This window comes from Gymnodraco acuticeps, unplaced genomic scaffold, assembly GCF_902827175.1.
Source record: "Gymnodraco acuticeps unplaced genomic scaffold, fGymAcu1.1, whole genome shotgun sequence".
In the NCBI taxonomy this organism is placed as follows: domain Eukaryota; kingdom Metazoa; phylum Chordata; class Actinopteri; order Perciformes; family Bathydraconidae; genus Gymnodraco; species Gymnodraco acuticeps.
Genome location: NW_022991033.1, coordinates 577,914 through 598,652, shown reverse-complemented (window position 1 = coordinate 598,652; position 20,739 = coordinate 577,914). Strand labels below are relative to the sequence as shown.

The following is a 20,739-nucleotide window of genomic DNA, read 5'->3' as shown; positions in this document are numbered from 1 at the left end:
TGGCAAAGAGCCGGCTGCTGCTCTGAGCATTAAAACAGGCGAGCCTGATGGGGGCGTGGCTTATTATTACACAGTGTCTACACAAGGTCTTTAGTAAGTCTTCTTTGAACAGAAATAGCTAATTTTGTATTGATGTAGAGTGATAGAAATTAGCTCGATAATGGCTGATGTACTATTACATAGAAGTCTATTGCTAGGAGGTTATATATATTTTGTATATATTATATTTGTGTGTTTATTTAAGAGGACAACAAAGTCAATGTTATGTCACCTATTGGTTTGTGGACCACGTTTTGAAGCTTGGCATTTTTTCCTTCACTATCTTTGTTTTTGGATTCAGACATAACACGCGAAGGTTAAGCTTTACCGTTTGCCAAAAATAAATAACTTTCAGTTGACAACAATTGTAAAAGTTTAATTATTACTTAACTTAAAAACACACTGAAAAGGATTACATTTTCAAACACCTAAACTAAACAACGCTGTGGTGGCAACATTTAAATCACAAGGTTGCCAGATTTACAATAACACAGGATTATATATGTTATACTGAAACCACACAGAGTAATGGAAACACATTGTATAATCAGTGGACTATTCAAGGCATGGTGGCAGTGTTATAATACAGTAGCCCATACACGGAAACAATGACGAGCTGGCATCCCAAAGCTGCTGTTGCATTAGCTCATCAGAATACCAGTGGCCATTGTTTACAGCATGCTGATAGTGTTTTTTTATTTCATCTTAAGCCCCTTGTTGTGATACATGAGGGTGTGTGTGTGTGTGTGTGTGTGTGTGTGTGTGTGTGTGTGTGTGTGTGTGTGTGTGTGTGTGTGTGTGTGTGTGTGTGTGTGTGTGTGTGTGTGTGTGTGTGTGTGTGTGTGTGTGTGTGTGTGTGTGTGTGTGTGTGTGTGTGTGTGTGTGTGTGTGTGTGTGTGTGTGTGTGTGTGTGTGTGTGTGTGTGTGTGTGTGTGTGTGTGTGTGTGTGTGTGTGTGTGTGTGAGCCATAGTGAACAGCAACACTGTGGAGCTGTGTGAGTGTTGCTTCTAAAGCCGTAACTTTGCATGTTAAAGCCACTAGATCACAAACTATACTCAGAAGACTCCAAACTTCTTTATGTTAATACTAACACAGTGAAATAAGCTCCACCCAGTCTTTGTCGTAATTTGAGTTTCCTGGTTGCAGTAACAGTCAATATTGGAGCAGTCAGTGAATGCATCACAGCGTACCATCAGAGACTTATAAGCAACATAACAGAGATCACTTACTGTAAGTGCATCTTTTCACTTTCATTTCTCTCACTATTAATAATAATAATAAACGTTATTTATATAGCCCCTTTCATGCTTGACGCAGCCCACAGTACAGAGAATGACAGAAAATGACAATAACAAGTGAGGAACATAATTAAAACAAGGTATACACAGAAAGAGTTATATCATAGAACAATAAAAAATGAACCGTGATACTACTAAAAAATTACAATTGCCCCAAATTAAAAAGATAGGTCTTTAATTTACTTTTAAATATTCAAATTGAGGTTGCTGTTCTAAGCTCAAATGGGAGGATGTTCCACAGTTTGGGGCCATAAAAACAGAAAGCAGCCTCCCCAGTTTTCTTGCAATGTACTCTAGGTACTTCTAAAATTAAAATATTGGAGGATCTGAGTGTCCTGCAGGTTGGTAAAATGAGAGATGAATAAGAAACTACTGTTCTGCTGTGATTTATTCCAGAGGAGGGAGAGTTTAATTTGAACATGGTGTGATGTTTTTTCTGAGAAAGTCAAGTCACCTGGGGAGGACCCAGCTGATCAGCCTGGACTGCTGCTGCTGTGCTGGCAGGAAGCCGTTCTGCTGATCTGTGTTTCAGCACCTCCTAATCACACATCCATCAACTCTACAAACACTTAGTCAGGCGCACCAGCTGCTTTTCACATCCTTTAGACATGTCTTGCTGCTGTCGATGAGCCTGTATTTAATTTAAACTTAAAATATTTGCGTCTAATATTTATCTTATTGTATAGACATTACAATTGGCCACTTGACAGTTCTTGTGTACATTTGGGCCAGAGGCTGTAGGCATAATGTCAGACGTGCATGTAAAGAATTGCAGAGGCTAAAATGAACGGTAGCTAACACAAAGGGAGTCTGTATGGATAGCACACAATGCCTTAAACCATGGTACCCGTGTAATTAACGTACAATACCAGTGTGAGCAGCAGCATGCAGCGTCAGATCTGTGTCAATGTACAGGATTATGTAATAGCAGCTGCCACAGCTGTCAGCGAGCCGCGCCGCTCTGCCGTTAGCTTGACTTACGCTCTAGCGGTTTATTGCACAGCCTTGCGTCATCCCCACTTAGCCTGAGAGCCTGACGTTCTGGCGTCAAGCAGGCGTTAAAGTCAGACACACACAAAGTCACTGCAAACTGGCTGAGGAAAAGGAGGGGGGGGGGGGGGGGGGGGGGGGGTTAGACCGCTCATTATAGGCCAGACTCTCCCTCTGACCTCTGAACCCCAGTCTGGTCCCTCCCTGTGTATGATGAGTCACTCCGGCCTGCCCATCCACGGCTTTCCACTTCCAACCCATAAGCAACCACACACACACACACACACACACACACACACACACACACACACACACACACACACACACACACACACACACACATTGACACCGACACACACACAAACACACACACACAGAATAGAGCAGCTGCAGTGTCTCAGTGGTGTGTGTGTGAGGCATGTTGATGTGAGTACAGAGGAGCTCTCTCTGTCTCAGCTCGCTGCCAGTTGTCCTGGTCGAACTGTGGAGAAGCTTTTTTTTTTTTTTTTTTTTTTTAACATCGTATTTCTGTCGTCCTCTTTTTATTTTCCCGCTCTCTCTCTCTCTCTCTCTCTCTCTGTCTCTGCTACGCTCACTCCCTGCTCAGCTGAAGTTCAGTAGGACAGCGAGGTTCCTCGGAGAGCAGGAATGCTGGCAGGCTGGCTGAGAAATGAGAAATAAAGGGAGTAGAGCTGCACTGGCTCGTGAGTCCTTTTAAGATGTGCTACTGGCCCCAAATCGTAAATGTAAGGGATACCCAGAGTCTGTAGAGTGTACACATTACACAAAACATGATTTAGATGTTTTTAATCGCCTTGAAAAAACATCTTACCACCTAACCTCTTAGCTTTTTCAACCCTCACATAAATAAGTGAAAATAGTTACAGTGCTCTTTAGAAATCAACATGTTTTACATATTTCTTCCTGTTGATTGACCTTTTTTGTGCTTATTATCTACAAAAAACAACGTATACATCATTATTTTTTGATTTAATTCTCCGCCTGCTCTTGTTAGAAGATATCTTTTTACCTTTTGAACATTATCTGCTCTACACACATGTACTGTACCTGCGAGACTCATGAAAGGGAACCTGGTCTCACATGTTCAGATCACAGTAACGACATTACTGACCCCTGGTAGGAGCTTCTAGAAGTGAAGAGCGGGTAACGGCAGCCCCTCTTTGATCAGCAGAGTGTAATTTGTTCCGTGAAAAGCGAAGAGCGTAGCAGACTTATGACTTGGTCTGAGTTATGTTCTGCTGCTGAACGCTGCGTTCCTCTCTGCACACCGCTCAGAGGTCTGGATTCAGTCAGTTCTCAGGCTCCGAGGTCAGCAGGTCACACGTCTTTTGAATAATGCAACCAGAAAAACTCCACTGAAAGTTTTCAGACATCCTGTTGAGCAGGTTCAGTGAAAGTACACATATTTATTTTTGGTGTTAGCTGCCAGGCACTCTATCTCTTCTTACAACACGTGACATAGGAGATGTGTACAGTCAGAGAGAGACAGAAGAGTGTTTTAATTTATGACAAAAACTAATTCATTAAACTATAATGTTGGTAAGTGAACTCTGACAACACAAAGTGAGCAGATTAACTCTTTAACCTTATTGCTCATGTTTCTTTCCCCCATTGGTGTAATGTCACTAAGTACATTAGCTGTGAGTATTTTTATAGTACCTTTATTTTACATATTTAGCTACTTGTTACTTTGCAGATTTAGGTTAACACAAAACATACATGGACACATACATAATCATATATTATTATAGGTTAAGCTTAACAGTAGTGTATAAAGTAATTCAAATAAACCCCACATATACATTTTGATGCTAATACTTCCTTTTAACTTACGTTCAATTTTGAGCTTTTGCTTGTTACTTACTTGAGTATATTTACACTGTAGTATTGCTACATTTACTAAAGTAAATAATCTTCTTCCACCTCTGCTTGCCCCTTAATTTAATTCCATTACTTTTTCTACGTATGTCGGTAAATAACGAGATATAACCAATGAACTCAGTTATTAGGAATGGTGGCCCAAACCACAAGCATTAGACCGTAGTTGTAAAACAGATCTACCCTTTAAGGTGCCTGAGTTCAGTCGCCTCTGAACCTTCCCTCTGCTGCACTCAGAATAGATTCGTTAGTGCCACAGTTCAGCATTTCCTGAGTATAAACTGGACCGCAGCCTGCACAAACGTTTCCTCTGCCTCACCCCGACTGCTCAGCACAGTCAGAAAGAGACGAAAAGATGGAGGCCTTCTTTGGATTTTGTTGAATAAAAAAGGACAGGTGTTGGGTAAGAGTGATGTTTAGGAGAGAAACACGCTCAAAGTTTGAAAGTTTTTTTTTTTTGTCCCGCAGCGGGCAAATCTACAGCAAAAGTGACATAGCACATGAAAGGCAATCAGTAATAAAGTAGCTAACATGTTTAAACATAAAGAAAAAGCACACATATGAAATAAAAGTATTAAGGACTCATCCATGGCTAAAAAAGAAAAGTAGCAGCATTTAAATGAACATGAAAATATTACGTTTTGAGAGACTATAAAAGTTATGTTTTGCACATATAAATGATTATGGTTAAGGCAGCAGAGTTGAAAACATCGCCTTCAAGTTGAAGTTGCTCACACTCGGAGAGAGGAGGAGGAGGTGGTGGGGGGCGATGTGACTCCCCATCCTTATACGGTCACATGCAGCCCTGGCACGGACACAGAGAGCCCGGTCGGGGAAAACATGCTCATTTAGAGCTTATATAAACACACCGACCCACAGCCTGCCCCCCCCCCCCCCCTCCCTGCACCCGGCCAGGGAAGAGGAAGGCAGGGGAAATGAGAAGAAGGCTGAGGAATGTGGAAGGGAGTGCGTTGATACATTCCTGAGCTTTCAGTGCACAGAAATACCTCCTGTATCGTCAGGAAACGCAGCTCTGACGATTCAGCGATGATTCTTCCTGGGATTAGACTTGACACAATTTATACGATTTAGGGAAATAAGACTCATAAAGCGGCTAAAGTTCCTTACTGCCAGATACGTCATGGACCCACCTGGCATCAAAGATTTTGAGGAAAACAAAAAAACAAATCACTTAATCTTCTTTGCACGAATAATAACCTTTCTGAACTGCCGTAGTCACTCGTCTCTTTACTATTTATTTTACCTGATGTTATCCAACATGAGACATGCAGTTAATGAAATCTATTTTGACTGTCCCTTGGCAATTAAGGGGAACAAAAGAAAAACAAGCAGCACTTGTTGAATTAATTTAGTCCTTGTAACTGATTTTAGCTTGAAGTGAATATATCTGCACTTTCCTTGTTGTTCGGAGTTTGATTCTTTATGATTCTTGCACTTTTTTACAAGTCTCTTTGGATATCAGCTAAATTATATGTAATGTAATGTAACTACTTTTATTAAACCTTATTTCTTGTATTCTTTTTGATAATAAAATGGATGGATCATGGTGGATTTCTACACTTTTTTCCACACAGGAGACAACTACGATGTGTGCGCCATCTGCCTGGACGAATATGAAGAAGGGGACAAGCTCCGAGTCTTGCCTTGTTCTCATGGTGAGTCTGAATCCTGCACTGTAGATCAACTGTTTACCTTTGTGTGACACCAAACTCAACACAGGCCAACCGAGGAGAGCATTGCTTAAGATTAAAACCGTTTTTTCTTACAAAATCCAACAATACTTATTCTATCATTCTTCATATATGTTTTCTTATTGTCAACAATGCCCATGAGCCCAAAGTTAAATGAGGGTCCTAGGATGGTTTGGCATCAACTAAATGACAGTGCTCAGTATAATGAAGAAACCCTCCACCCATTGTTGCTCATTAATGTGTTTTCAATAGTTTTGGCAGACTGGTGCAGAGAAATAAGCTACGTCAGGCTTTGGCTACAGAGGCAGAATTTTTATATCCAACAGATTGAAACAGAACCTGCAATAGTGTTTTATTGTCAGAGTTTATAGATGTTTTATCTTCACGGTCTACTCTATATTTTTTACTTTTTAATGCTGCTTTAATTCTATTTTGAGATGTTTTAAATTCTAGTTTTGTTTATTTTTACTCTTTAATATCTACTTATGTGCAATGCCTTGTTTTGTTGTCTTTTATGCTTCTGCAACCAGTGGCGGTTCTTGACCAATTTTACTGGGGGGGGGCCAGGCTGGGGCCAGTGATTTCATGAGGGGCACAATAAAAGTGGGTTACAAAGACAAAGACAGTATAAAGTAATTGTGTAAAATAAACATAAAATACAGTTATTGGTATTTGTAGTTTTTTTTATTTAGAGTATTTGTTTTAGTAACTTTAAGTGACAATTTAATTTAAAAACATAAACAGTACAGTGTTTCCCACAGATATGAAATATACTTGGGCGGGTGGTGGCAAGGGGGGGTGCGCGAAAAAAAAAAAAAAGTTTTAACAACATTATTTATTGACTTTTCATTCCGGTATAATCATTTTGCGCAAAGATGGCACTGTTTTTCAGAGCACTTCATCCTTCTGGGATTTCATGAAGAACAGCTCCAACGCCTGTGTGTATGGGAATGGTGGTAGCGGGGGGGGTTGAGGTGACGTGCAACAACATTAACCTTTCTGTTGGTCGCTTGTTAGCAGACCCTTCACGTGATGGCAGAGCGAACAGGTACAGGTACAGGCAGGGTCCATAATGATAGCCCTATAGTTTAAATCTACTATCCACACATGAACATATGGAAATGGGTTACTATTTAAAAAAATAAATGTATTTATTAATGTATTTAGGAACCTATCCATGTGATTTTTAGTGGGGGTCGACCTCAAATCCTCTAGGGGGGTCCAGGGGCATGCCCCCCCGGTAAGATTTTATTTTTTATTTTGGAGTTAAATGCATCAATCTGGTGCATTTTGAGGGGAAAATAAAGAGACTAGATCTATGGAAACACCTATATTTAACAGAACTGTATACATTTCAATAATCATAAAATCAAGGCCATAACCAATAACATACCATTTCCAATATGAAAAAAACACTGAAACTTGTTTATTAATTTAGTTTTGGTTCATTTATAGTTGTGAGTGTGTCTGTGCTCCTGAATCAGCCTCTCCTGTCTCCCTCCTCTCCCCCCTCTCCATCCTCTCCCCCTGCTCCTCTTTGAGGCAGCAGCAAAGACTAGTTTTCTCTCAACAAGTTTTAAAAGTGTATCTTACCTTTTTTCACCTAGTTAACTTTTTATTTATTTATTCATGCATATTTTACTAATCACATTACATTTCATTTAGCTGACGCTTTTATCCAAAGCGACTTATAATGACCGATTACAGGGACATTCTCCCTGGAGTAACTAAGGGCTAAGTGCCTTACTCAAGGGCACACTAGTGGTGGTGTTCCTGGCGGGATTTGAACTCACAGCCTTCCGATCTTCAGCCCACCTCACTATCCATTAGACCAATCACTACCCTCTCAAATGGAAATATGTGTTTACATAAATGGTGACCACATCGTTTGAGACCCACTGAGAACTTAGACTAAGTTAACTATCTAAACACTCAGAGAGTCCTTTACCTCACCTGAGCTGAGGTTATCCCGAGCTTGAATGACACACAGAGACCAATCAAGGGCTTTGATTTATGATCTGTATGACAGTGGCCATGTCGGCAGGCCACATCATGTGGACAGCCAGTCACCCTGTGTGAGGCAGGCCACTTCACAGGCCAGAAGGAGGCGAGATCAGAGCAAGGGAGCGAGGGATCATTGTCTACAAGTTAATCGATCGCAGATGGCGTCGTGGTCACGGACGAATAAAAAAAAAAAAAAAAAAAAAAAAAAATTATAAAAAAAAAAAAAAAAAAATAAATGGGTCGCGAAATATACTTGGGCGGCCGTTAATATACCTGGGCGGCCCGCCCAAGTATAGTCTATGTGTGGGAAACCCTGCAGTATTTGCTTTTATATAAGGTAATGAACAGTTTAATCTCCACTGTACATCCGGTTCTCTGATTTGATTTAGTTCCAATAAATCGTACTATTGTAACCTTTTTTTTGGAGGGGGGCCACAGGGGGGTCCCTGTTCAGTGTTACAGGGGCACTGGCCCCTGTTGGCTCTCCCCCCTAGAACCGCCCCTGGCTGCAACGCAAACATTTCCCCATTTGGGATCAATAAAGATCCTCTTATCTTATCTTTTTTGGATTTGTTGACAATGAGAAGTTGTCTTTTAAGAACAACAAAACAACACAGGGTATTTTCAAGTGCTAACAGGTCGTTAACTCGCTTTATAATTATAATAAATGACTTTGTTCCGCTGACTGTTACTGTCGCCCGCAGCCTACCACAGCAAGTGTGTGGACCCCTGGCTGACCAAGACCAAGAAGACGTGTCCGGTGTGTAAGCAGAAGGTGGTCCCGTCGCAGGGGGACTCTGACTCGGACTCCGAGGAGGGGGATAGCGGCCTCGATGAGAACGAGGAGGTGTCGGAGAGCACCCCCCTGCTGCGCTCCCTGGCCTCCACCAGCGCCCACTCCTTCGGCACCATGTCGGGGGCCTCTCGCTCCGAGCAGGACCCCGAGTCCTCCGACTACGAGGACGACGAGCTGGACAGCAGCGACAGCGACGACGAGGTCACCGTGGAAACCGTGGTGGTGCAGATGCAGCAGCCCTGCTCTGAAGACCACGAGCAGGACCTGCCCCAAGCTTGACTGATTGTTGGCACTAAACCCCCCCTCCCTTCACCCCACAACCTCTCAGCTGCAGAGACATTGGGTGGGGGGGGTCACAAAACAGATTCATCTCTCTTCTGTCACTGCTTACAAGACATTGTATCGTATTGTCCTTACAAAGTTTCAAATGCATATCTACGTTTTTTTTTTACATGATTTCAGATAAAGTGCTGATGTGTGACAGGAAGTCGGGAGCGGCAGGTTGGTGATGTACAGTAGACTTTTATACTGTACTCTTTAGTCAAAGATGATAGACGGATGGAAAAGTCCTAGAAACATCACGCTTGTTCAGTAAAAGTACTATGTATATAAAAAGTATAAATCACAATAAGTTGCATCTTAACCTTTGACCATCTTCTACATGTTTCAGATGGAGGTTCATTACTGTACATACATGCTACACTGACACTCCAACAACTGCTATGCAGCATCCTTTTTGTAAAATAAAAAACTACAGAAACATTTTAAGCCACAGCAATATGGTTTTGCCAATGTATCTCTAGCCTGATATGAGGGAGCCAAGGTGCTCCTGTCTGTTTTGTGCCACGGTTAATCTGTTACGAATCACTCTGACAAACTGAAGCCAAACCAGTTTGAGAAACTCGTGGCTAAGAATGTCTCCATGTGACGTCACGTTGTGCAGAGACACTCGAGTGGAAACTCACGCTGCCTGTGGGGAACTTCTTCTGGCTGCTGCAGACCTATCACTCTTAACACGCGCCGTTATTGGTGGATAGTCCTGTGACACACATTTAACTGACCTTATCTCATTTGAAGTTTATAGTAAATATGCTTGTTTTTCTTCTCCATAACATGGCTTGATTTTTTTTTGTTTATAAACCCTGTTGCCTTTTTCAGTTGATGTCTTGTTAGTGTTTTCCTGCTCATGTGTCTGTTCTTGATATGAATTCACTTCAATAAAATGAAAATGACACGGAAACTTTTCCTGGTGAATAATTGTAATGTCCTCAGTTCAGTGGAAACACATGTATTCAGCCATTAATCGGACATCCATCCTTCCTAGATCCTGCTTTTGCTTCAGACGCCTGTGTTTGGAACCTTTCCGTCTCAATATGTACATCTGCAGTGTTTAAGGACTTCTATAGGCTCCACAGTAAACTCGGTCAGTGTAATGAAATGATTACATGACACAAATCAGCCCGTTTAAGTCCGACATGGCTCATTAGCAATTATAGGACTTATTTCTCAATTAGAAAGCAATTTTGAGGTTTGAAGCTCCCCCCCCCGGTGTTTCTGGCTGAGGACTTTTGTAATTTGCCATCTCTAGTTCACATTTTGAATTTACTAAATAGACAACACTTCAAAGTAGATATCCTGTTGCTTTAACATCTCTTCTGAGTAGGCTTCCAAGTTGTGTTTTAACCCTTCAAATATTCAGTATCTGAATAAGCACTACCGATTAATCTGACTCAAAGCAACCATAAATAGTGAAACTGAAAAATTGAGATTTCAGAAACAAATGTGACATTCATCTTCTCTGACTCTTAACAGCTAACCAAACATGTGCATTTTCCAAAACGTTAAACCATTCCTTCAATAAAAAGAGGCAGCATTTAGCATAATAAAAACAGAAAAACATTTATCTGGTTGGAATAAATTTATTTGATCTGTCTGTAAACAAAGTGATAAATCAATTTATGGCATTTCTTGGTTTTATGCATATGAAATCAGATGCATTATAAGATACTATCCCAGATGTAAGAAGAAAAAAAAAGTGTTGAGGAGAAAGGAAATGAACATAAATCAGCAAACAGGACTTGAAACAGTTGTTTTTGAGTACACATATCTCACAAGGCCTAAACAGTGGAGCGGAAGCAAATAATAGAAAAAGTGCCAATGAAATGACTTTTTAGTGGACAGTGGGTAAAATCCATCTTACAACAGCAACAGATCTCTATATTATGGCACAGGATACACAGGTTCTGCACTTCAGTTTCAACAAGACAACCAGAAGCGTCTTCGTTCCAACCAATCCCATCTCCCGTTGAGTGTCACTTCTACTTTTAAAAGGTTTTTTTATTTTATTTTTATATCAGTTGGACGTTACAGTTAGCAGAAGTGAGCGCGGACAGACCGTGTGATACCCCAGAACTCAGCTGACTACAGAGTAAAGGCAATTTATTCCACAGTTTTGTAGTTGTCAACACAGCATGGGTTTGTACAAATGCAGTCGTTTGTTTTCTAAACAAAAAAAGAAAAAAAACAATGTAGTGAGAATTTTCTTCAGATACTCCCACCCTTACCTGCCCTGTAGCTTCAGATGTTTTTTAACCATAGTAAGCATTATTGTCTGGTTAGTGTTTCCTTCATCAAAAAGAGTTAGCAGTCATCCTTCACATGGTTTGGAGCAATTGTATAAACACCCGAGCTTCGACTACACTTGGTCCTATAAAAATAAAAATAAATTCAAACTGGACACCTTCCAGGTGGTTGTATGCTGGGATAACTACTGTCCAAAAATGGCAGCCTTTCCAAAGATAAACAAAAGAAAATATATTACAGGAGCTGGCAAACAAAAACAGTATTAAGTGCCTGAGCCATTGTTACTGTGGAATGTCCTTGGGGTTTTTGTGTTGTGATGACGGGAGGAGAGGCTACCGGCATCTGGACGACAAACGCTCTCAAATCCGGCTCATGGTCGTCAGCTGAGCCGGTCCGAGCACCCCCCCCCCATACACGCTTTCCCCCCCCTTTTATAAAATGTGTTCAGGACAGAGCAGTGGATCTGGAGACAGCGGGGTCGGAGGACTGGTTGGTTGCTGTGTAGTGTTAGATCAAGATGAGAGTTCTGTGAGGTTTGTAGTGTCGCCTGCTTTGAGAACAGGATGTGGAAACGGAGAGGGGGAGGAACTCAACATTTTTGGCAGGAGGGGGTGCGCGGGGGGGGCGGAGAGAAGCGACAGTTGACCGGCGTATGCATGCAGTCTCCCCTCCGGACATGGAGGAAATTAAACCAGAAGTCGTGACGAGCTGGGTTACCGCTCAAGTGCTCTAAAAGGCATCGGCTGCTCAGGAGGGAGTGTGTATTGTCGGGAGGGAGGGATTAAGAATCATGACAGAGAAATCAAAAGGAAAGGTTTACTTCAAATTGACGCTTTAGCTTTCATTGTCCGAGTGTTTGGCCAGGTTTTTTCTTTTGCTGGTCTTGGTTAAGTACAGATTTGTCAAGACATCCTGTTAGCAACATGCTCATCTTTGCTATGGATCAACTTATAGTGCTTAAGGGATAAGAGTACACAGCACAAGTGTGTTAATGGGGAGGGGAGGGGGATAACAAATAAGGAGGAGAGAAGGCAGAAAAACAAAAGTAACTACCAACTAGGACTGGAAGAAGTGTGAAATGCAACAGGGTGGTAAGGGTGAGCTGCTAGGTGGCGGGGTGTAGGCTGCTTTAGTATCCGGACTTCCTCAGGTACTCAGCCATATGAAATGCTTTCTTGTTGAGCTGCCCTCCATGGACACCTTCCTTCCCCATGACAAAAACCAATGCTAGAGTACACAAAAGAAGAAGCAAAACAAAGGAAATGAACAGACGTGGTGATAGCAGGACTGGAAAATATACTTCTTTTATTGCCACCTTGCTAAATTCAATTCAAAACCTTTATTTATCCTAAATGTGGGCTACATTGTTGACAGAGCCTGAACCCTGTGCTATGTTAGAAATGCTCCTGGGATTTTGTTTAAATCGGACAGTTTGGGGAAACATGGGCTCGACAGTAATTATTTTATTTGTTTTTTATCTTTTATCAAAGTTTGATATTTTTCGTTTTCCTTTTTGTATGTTTTTTTTAATCTCCTGCAACTAAGCCACATAACTACATGAAAACTAAACTAAAACCCCGAATCCCTCAAGTATTTTGCCATGGAGAATGCCTTCTTATTCAATCCGCCTCCATGGACCCCTTCTTTGCCCTTTACCAAGACCAAGACTGAAAGAAAAGAGACAGAAGACATTTAGAGAAAGTGCGGAGAGCCCACACGTGAAAAGAGAAGTGCTAAAAGCAGCAGGCAGACAGACGGCTACAGAGGAGGACAATGGCACAGAAACCAGAGCGGCTGTATCGAGTCTAAACATTCATTTCTTGTCAGTGCTGCTGGTGGTGAAGACATCACACATTACAATAGGGAAGTGATCACAGCGGGAGATTAAAGTAAAGGACGCATGCAAAGCTGTTCGCCAGTCTATCAGGCAGAGCTCAGAGCCGTAGTGACTGTTGTGTTCACTTTAAACTCTCATGACTATCACTGAGAGTGAAGCAATGTTTGATAGGTCTATTGATTCAAAAGAAAAAAGGAGCACATTCTCCAAATCAAACTTTGACCACAATTTACACTAAATCCAGACAATTTATTGATTTAATGTATTTAAATAAATAAATATATCTATCTATCATTAATAAGCTTTTATAAGACATGAGATAAACAGGGCAACTGTGACCGGTTGCTTGCCAAATAGTGAGCCCACATTTATCTGTACTGCTAAGCCTTATGGCTACTTAGCTTACTTCATCTTCTTCATTAGCCAGCATCCTTGGTATCTGTTGCTCACCGAGTTGATTCTCGCTAAGCAGCCAATATAAGGCTTATTCATCTTGCCAAATAGTGAGCCTGTGTTGATGTATGAAAACTATGTTAGAACTGGTTTATAAATGGTTCTTAATGATTAATAAAGTGTTTACAACCTAATTACAAACCCTTTATGAGGGTAGTCTTATTGTAAAGTGGTACCGACATTTCTTTGCAACAAGTCCAAAGGTACCACACTGGTTGCCATAAATGCTGCAAAATCAGCTTTTCTACTAATTTTCGATAAGCGACCAGGTGTTAGGATCCAAGGAGCTAAGAATTCCTCCTGGTTTCCTCTGTAATCATTACACGCCATGCCAGCAGCAGAGACTAGGAAATGTAAGCTTCGACTGGATACTGCCCATGACTAATGCGGCACACATGCAGAACCAGCAGCATGCGTGTGGTACCTCTCCTCAATACATGTAAGAGCCCTGTAATGTAAGTCTTTTACTGGCCGTAGTGGAAGCGAGTGACCAGCGGAACAGATTCATACTTTTGAGGGTAGGGTGTGTTAACCAGGAAAGAGGAAGGGGCATGCAGTTTAGAAAGTTTAAGGAAATCCCGGCCCAAAGAGTGAGCCCGGTGAGAGGAGAACAGGAACCAGTTACAGTCTTACCTCTAAGGTTTAGTCGTTTCTGGGTAAAGTGGGGAGGACAGGGCATCGGGGCCCATACAGGCAGCCGGATAGCTGGCACAACTCTCAGGCATATCACATTCATTTTTTTTGACAGTTAGGTGTAGGCCTTTTAAAGCCAGTCATTCTAAAAATAAATCTGTAGGCATATACTTTTTATTAATTAAAGGATTTACAATAATGAACGCAGCCAATCAGAATTTTCATAAAAGTCAAGTTCATAAATTGGGTTATTTATTCCATTAACTTTAAATAAATCTTTGTTTAAATAGAGATCAATGAGTGAGTTCTGACCTCTGTGGTAAACAGTGTCAGCTGTGCAGCACAAACCACATGGCAGCTTTACTGCTGTTTAACACACCCAACATGTGGGAGTTACAATCAACTAATAAACCTTCAATTTGACTCAGAATGTATTGGGGTGGAGGTTAAGGGCTAAATAGTAGCAAGTAAGTATTAGAAGTGTATCTACTGTTTTGCAAACTTTTATATAGAGTAGGGACATAATGTAATTACATTTTTTCAAATCATGGATTTTGTTCTAATACATTTTATTTCAGTGGCTTATATTAGTTATCAGAATTGGGATATATACGCCAGGAGCCAGGAAATCCCTCAAGACAACCAATATTTAAGACAGATATAAACGATAAGAAACTGGGAAAGACACGTTGTCAATTATTTAGAATGATCTGTAAGATGTCTAGACTTTATTACCGATGCTATCAAAATATATCCTGCTCTATTTAATTCAACTGATAAACAGCTGTATCTGATTGAAGTAATGGCATAGAGGATTAATACGTCATATTTTAAGGGCATTTCCTTTTACCCGTCCTCTTTATATGAACTTGCCCCTTACTAACCTGTTACTTATCAAGACTACATTTAGCTGATATGCAGTTGTTCCCCATCATAATCAAACTACATTCAATAATAACAGACACCTAAACACCTGTGTTCATCATATATTGAGGAAAGGTGCATTCAAGGTCTATCCCACATGCAGACAACACAAAGGTCTGTAACTGTAGCTAAACTAACGGCACTATCATTCAGGCTCTGCTGTCACTGTAGCACTACTGAAAGCTTTCTGACTGACACTGAACGAGGTGCTCACCTTTGCCGGCTCTGCCTACAGAAATGTTGTATGTTGGCTCTCCTCCTGAACTCTTTGTCCGGATGTCCATTGTCCAGTCGCCGTCAACAGGGAGGCTGTCTCTGATTACGGAGCACTTCTTATTGCCTAAGGTCATCCCACCGCAGAAGAATGCCTCACGGTCCTTCCCTGTTAGGACGTCAATTTCTTCAGGCTAGAGGCAAACACAAAACCAAGAAATTAGGTACATCCATTTTAAAAATGCAAAATACTGATTAATTCTGTCAGAGACTGCTAATTATTTTACATTTGGCCTTTTGTAGGCGTTCTTCTAATGCTCTTTGAATACAATTCTGATTAATTCCACGAACGTGTTGGTGCGGTCAAGCCTTTTGAGAAACAGGTCTTTCAAATGAAGAGCCGGTAGGAAAACATTTTTTTCCTCAGCAAGCAATACCTTACAGAGCCATTAAAGGACACACTCCTGAGATGTTGCATCATTTATGAAGCAACAAGAACATATCTGAACAACTCATTTTCAAATAAAAACCCTTTCACAATATTTATCATAAATATATCATACATTAAACTGGTACTAATGTTTTTGAAGGATTCAAATGTTATCTTTTATCAAAAGAAGGACTAAAACACTGTTTAATTCAACTAATGTAAACCGTGGACATATGGACGATAGTCTTAGATGATTAACGAAGCTAGTTCCTTTTATTAAATCCCACAGCATAAAATGACCTGCCTCTCTCCAGTGTGGCTTAAAAGACATTAAAAAGGTTACACACTGTCAAAGGTCTCCTGTACCATGCAAATCGTAAGACCCAAGTGTTGGGTTAGAGATTTAGAAAATTGGCACTTTTGGGATTGAATATGGAGTTTAATTCCAGATGACATGGGGTGCAAGTCTACAAATATATTTGCCCTTTACCTGAGATGATCTATAGAATACTATGAGCTCTTGGGTATCCGAGGTTATCACTGGAATCTTACATCCCAGCAGAATAAAATAATGCTTCAGACTCTAGTGCGAGATGTGTTACTTTAAGGCCTTTCACTCCTTGTACTAGTTGCATCCAATTCTGGTTCTCATTTATGGTCACAAACACTTCCATAGAAAAGAGGCTTCTTATATTGTTAGACAGTGTAAAATGCTGCAATGGTACAAAAATAAAGTTGTTTTTTAAAGACATCCTAATAAACAAAACAAAAGTCTGTCGATTTGTTAAAAGCTTTTTTGTTTTACACTTTGGGGACAGTATATGTAAATCAAGTCTTTAGAAATGATATCTAGCAATACACTGTTAAAGACAATAGTGACTCCAATAGCCGACAAGCCCTGAAATATCTAAGGCCCACTGCAGCTGACCAAAACAATGGCAACAAATATTCTGTAAAAGAGTGCTACTGATTATGTGAAAAAGTGTATTTCACTACACTCTTTACATGGTACAGATTACCCTAAATGGTCTTTGAACCAATCTGCAGAACAAAAGGCGTCGCCCCTTAACTCAAGAACTGCGCAGTCATGGCACACACGAAACGCTTCAGGACAAAACTGGAAACTCAAAGGATTTCTACTGACTCAGACACAGTTAGCATGGCGGCTAGCTGCACGTTAAGGCCCGGTCAAAGGATGCATTACAGTCACCGGCTTTCTACCCATCGAGAGCCCGCGCTGTGTAAACTAGCACTGCCGTTTCACAGATTCTGCTTCATACAGCGAATTTGGTTTAGCTAATTTAATCAACTGGTATATGCAAAAACAGGCTAGCTAAGGTCGAGAGCAAGCTGGTAATATGGCAATTAGCTCTGGCTTCACATGAGACTTCCAGAAGGACAGAAATATGTAATTTAATTGAATGCGTCCAAAGATAACGTTACTCTGAGCCGGTTGTGCGAGCGGACACTCCCGTTAACAACTCGTGCACTCGTCTGAAGCATGGGCTGCCATTTTATACCCAACATTCTCCTAAAAACGAACGTGTGTCCGATTCAAATTACAGCTAATCAACTTCACACAAGTACGTTTTAATTATCGCCTTATACATTTATTTAACAGACAAAATGGAGGCTCAACGAAGCAGTGAAGACTGTTTAGCAAAGTTATATTCAAGTAAATGCTACCATCAACATAGGTGTATGTGCGGTTAGTTAAAAAAGTAAAGAAAGACAAAAGGTGGATGGCTTATGTAATGGTTAACCGAGACTAAACTGCTCGATTGGCTTCCATGAACAAAATGAATAAGAAACTGGGAGTGTATCCGCCATCTTGGAAAAATAAGGGGCGGTAGCAGCAGTGCGATCCACAGAAACAGAGCAGGGAAAAAAGAGAAAGACCAACGGAACCCAAGCGAGAAAGTACGCATTGCGAGGCACCGCTCCAGTTGCGCTATTAGCGTTAGCTGATAATGATTTTCCAACGGGGATGACCGGCCTGATTTGAGCTAACCGCGAGTTGTAGTCTGCTAACCAATATTACCGTTACATTGTGTGGTATGCTAAAATTAAATGAACTAATAACAAAATCCAAAAGTAATGGTTTATAAAAATAAGAGTGGGTAAAAAACAAATGATTGAAATCCGCTATGCTTTCTCCGCCTCCCTCGTCTGACCGGTATCAAAGACAGACGCGGCTGGTAAAGCTAGCGTTAGCTGGAGCTAGTCTCTTTAGCTTGAGTTTGCGGTATTGTTTGTCACTGGCTTTGGTTTCCCCGACTGGTCTTGTGACAATTTCTAAAAACATTACCTACAAATAAATGTAACGTTAACTGGAAGTGATGAAAACCATACCACACTGCTGGTGGGTAGAAAAGCAACGGTTCGTACGTGCCAATGCATCTTGATTGTGACCACCGGATACCATGTGTACCACACACCGCTCGCCTTATCCTCATTCATCAAGGCCTGGCTATGCAGGGAAACCCACCGGCATGCAACATGACTGTTCCTCTCATGTAATCATAGATACTGACACACAGAGCGTACTAACCGTTATGTTGGCAAATGTACCGCCGACAGAAGATGCCCAGACGTATTTGGCGTCCGTGTACCCAACAATGGCCGTGTCCTGGCAGCTGCCATCAGCCATCAGGTTGTCCACGTAGCTTTGCCAGGACATGTTTGTGAAATTAGTTCTAGGACGGAAAAAGACGAAGGGTCAAGTTAGATCACAGAGGTCTCTTGAGCGACGAAGACGCAGTGAAGAAGCTGTATTTATTGGGCCTCCAGCAAGCAGAACCCCCCCGGCTCCGTCACGTCCCGGCTTTCTTCTGGTCTAGGAAACGAAGAGAAGCCGCTGCATTCGGACAGGCGCTTGGGTGTAGTCCTCACTAAAATCACTCCGCCCAGGTCGTTGTTCGCCCTGCTGCCTCATTGCATAATAAAATGCGCAGCGGATGAATATACCGTGGCAAAAAACAAGACGGACTATTTTTTCTCTCCTCATCAGTTTCAGCTTACTATTCTTCTTATTTTTGTATGACTAATACGATGTTAAGGGAGTCTAAAATCACATTTACTCAGTTTGAGTGTGTTTAGCAACATTTGTCGTGGTTTGTGGTGTAGATCTCTGACATTTAATTTGCAAAGCAAAGTGGTGAAATAAATAACATTACTATGTAAAATAAAGAAAACAATTCACATTAGTGTTTACCTTATAAAGCTCCATTAACTTCTTACCTCTTTTTTTCTCAAGCTCTAACTCCCGGATCATACAATATCTTCATATTCACAGTTTTATTTAGCTCTTGATTTAAGATAACCACTCCACTTTAATCAGCTGGGCAGATAGATAAAAACATAAACACACTCAGCAGATTTACAGAAATCCATATAATGATTAGTCGTTTTTTTTTCTTTTGAGTTTTCAGCAGTCATTTGGGTTTCTTATCATCCACGAAGAGACAGGTAAAAACCTTTAAAAGGTCACTAGGTCATAATAGGGTGAAACATTCAGTAGCAATCGCACACTCTCATTATGCTAGGCCTAGGGGGCAATTTTGGATCACCAATATACATGGCTTAAATATCTCTGGATTAATATCCTGCTGTAAGTAGATGACACTTTTGTCAGGAAGGAAATATAGATAAAGTAAATAAAACGAGTGAATCTAAACCAGCATTTTATAGTCCTTAAAGAACAGTCCTAACGGAAGACTCCAGGAGTTGCCCGTCGTGCTAAGTTAAGGGGAGAAGCTATATTTCCATATATGTGTGTACGTTTACATTCTGAGCATACTTTCAGTCCAGGCTGTGTCCATGATGCAATAAAGCAGCGTCGATGTTGTATGGTTTTATTCAGGTTTCCACAAGTCAGATACATTCTCAAGATGTTAAAACCTTGTCAATACTAAATTACAAGTCACCAAATTTAAGAATATTTGGAAAATTCTTCTTGTGAAAATATAAATGGTGTTGATAGACATTTTGTGAGTTAAAAAAAAAAACCCAAAACCCCAGTATCATACAGTAACTACACTGAGACATTAAACAAGTGGTAAAAACATAAAACCTTCATGTATTAAAGAAATATACAAATGAATAAACAAAACCAAAGTTATTAATGGGGATGCTTTCATAAACAGTGTGTTTGTTTCAGTGTTTTTTACTACAGAAGGTTAGGGTGCAGTTTCTCAGTTATCCAAGTGCGGTGAAATCAAACCTGTGACGCCTCTTTTAAAGACAAGCATGAAAATCTCAGGCGATCATGCACTGTGTGTATCAACAGTGTATGTTTGTGTTTGCTCTCTGGAAACCATAATGAGGTAAGCACATGACTGTTTTATGATCTTTCTAGCCTTTATTCTTTCAATGTACACCAACTGTAAATTCACAGAACACAAAGACACGCTGTAAACTCTGGGTATACAAATGGATGTTCATCTCCTAAATCTGAAATCCTGCGTTATTTCTCTTATTGAGGTAATAACATCTTTGAGGTTTATCCAGGGATATTAATTACCTACTTGAGAAGTATTTTTTCAGCACCATGCACCCTGCAACATGCTTTATAAAGTAGCAAAAGGTCACTTGGAGCTACTTCTATTGAGCAAAAGAATGTAGGCCCCTGGTTCAAATCAACCACAGTTAAGACGTGAATGGAAAGCATATTATTATTGACTCACAGCACAGATATACCTGACTTTAAAACACACATTATGGACATCAAATCAATCATTTACATTTAGACCAGTGTAAAACTAAAGGTAAACAACTAACTAAACAACCATTGCAAGTGAGATGGTTTAACTTGTCTGAGCTCAGTTCATATTCACAGATACTGCAGGGGTTGTTCTTCTACATCATGTGACTGTTTTATCTTTAAGAAACTTCCAGTGAATAATTTGTTCTTCTCTGTGACGGCAGA

The 20,739-nt window shown here is 40.7% G+C and overlaps 2 protein-coding genes across 3 annotated transcripts in view; one reads left to right on the top strand and one right to left on the bottom strand.

Moving 5' to 3' along the window:
• rnf13 (ring finger protein 13) overlaps positions 1-9,979 on the top strand; it is a 56,822-nt gene extending 46,843 nt beyond the window's left edge. Inside the window, exons 9-10 of the mRNA XM_034236408.1 lie at positions 5,823-5,903; positions 8,648-9,979. Of these exons, the coding sequence (XP_034092299.1) occupies positions 5,823-5,903; positions 8,648-9,018 (452 nt within the window). The 3' untranslated portion in view covers positions 9,019-9,979. The remainder of the gene's footprint in view (positions 1-5,822; positions 5,904-8,647) is intronic.
• A 663-nt stretch (positions 9,980-10,642) lies between these two features.
• Positions 10,643-18,703, bottom strand: LOC117559718 (profilin-2-like). 2 transcript variants are annotated; one of them, XM_034236404.1, is made up of 3 exons: positions 18,364-18,692; positions 15,384-15,576; positions 10,643-12,549 (listed from the first exon to the last, which is right to left on the bottom strand). In XM_034236404.1, the coding sequence occupies exons 1-3, from the start codon at positions 18,490-18,492 to the stop codon at positions 12,452-12,454; spliced, it is 420 nt and encodes a 139-aa protein (XP_034092295.1). In that variant the 5' UTR covers positions 18,493-18,692; the 3' UTR covers positions 10,643-12,451. The 2 variants fall into 2 exon arrangements, with proteins under 2 accessions (XP_034092295.1, XP_034092296.1); XM_034236405.1 differs by lacking the exon at positions 10,643-12,549 and adding an exon at positions 12,601-12,989 and having other exon boundaries at positions 18,364-18,703.
• Between the last annotated feature and the right edge of the window lie 2,036 nt (positions 18,704-20,739).

Bases quoted from the DNA above. Each gene is read 5' to 3' on its own strand.
- LOC117559718 (XM_034236405.1), bottom strand. From the start codon at position 18,492: ATGTCCTGGCAAAGCTACGTGGACAACCTGATGGCTGATGGCAGCTGC. The intron at 15,577-18,363 runs GTTAGTACGCTC...GTTTGCCTCTAG, and splicing joins GTACATTTGCCAACATAACG to CCTGAAGAAATTGACGTCCT. The intron at 12,990-15,383 runs GTGAGCACCTCG...CTTTTCTTTCAG, and splicing joins TGTAGGCAGAGCCGGCAAAG to TCTTGGTCTTGGTAAAGGGC.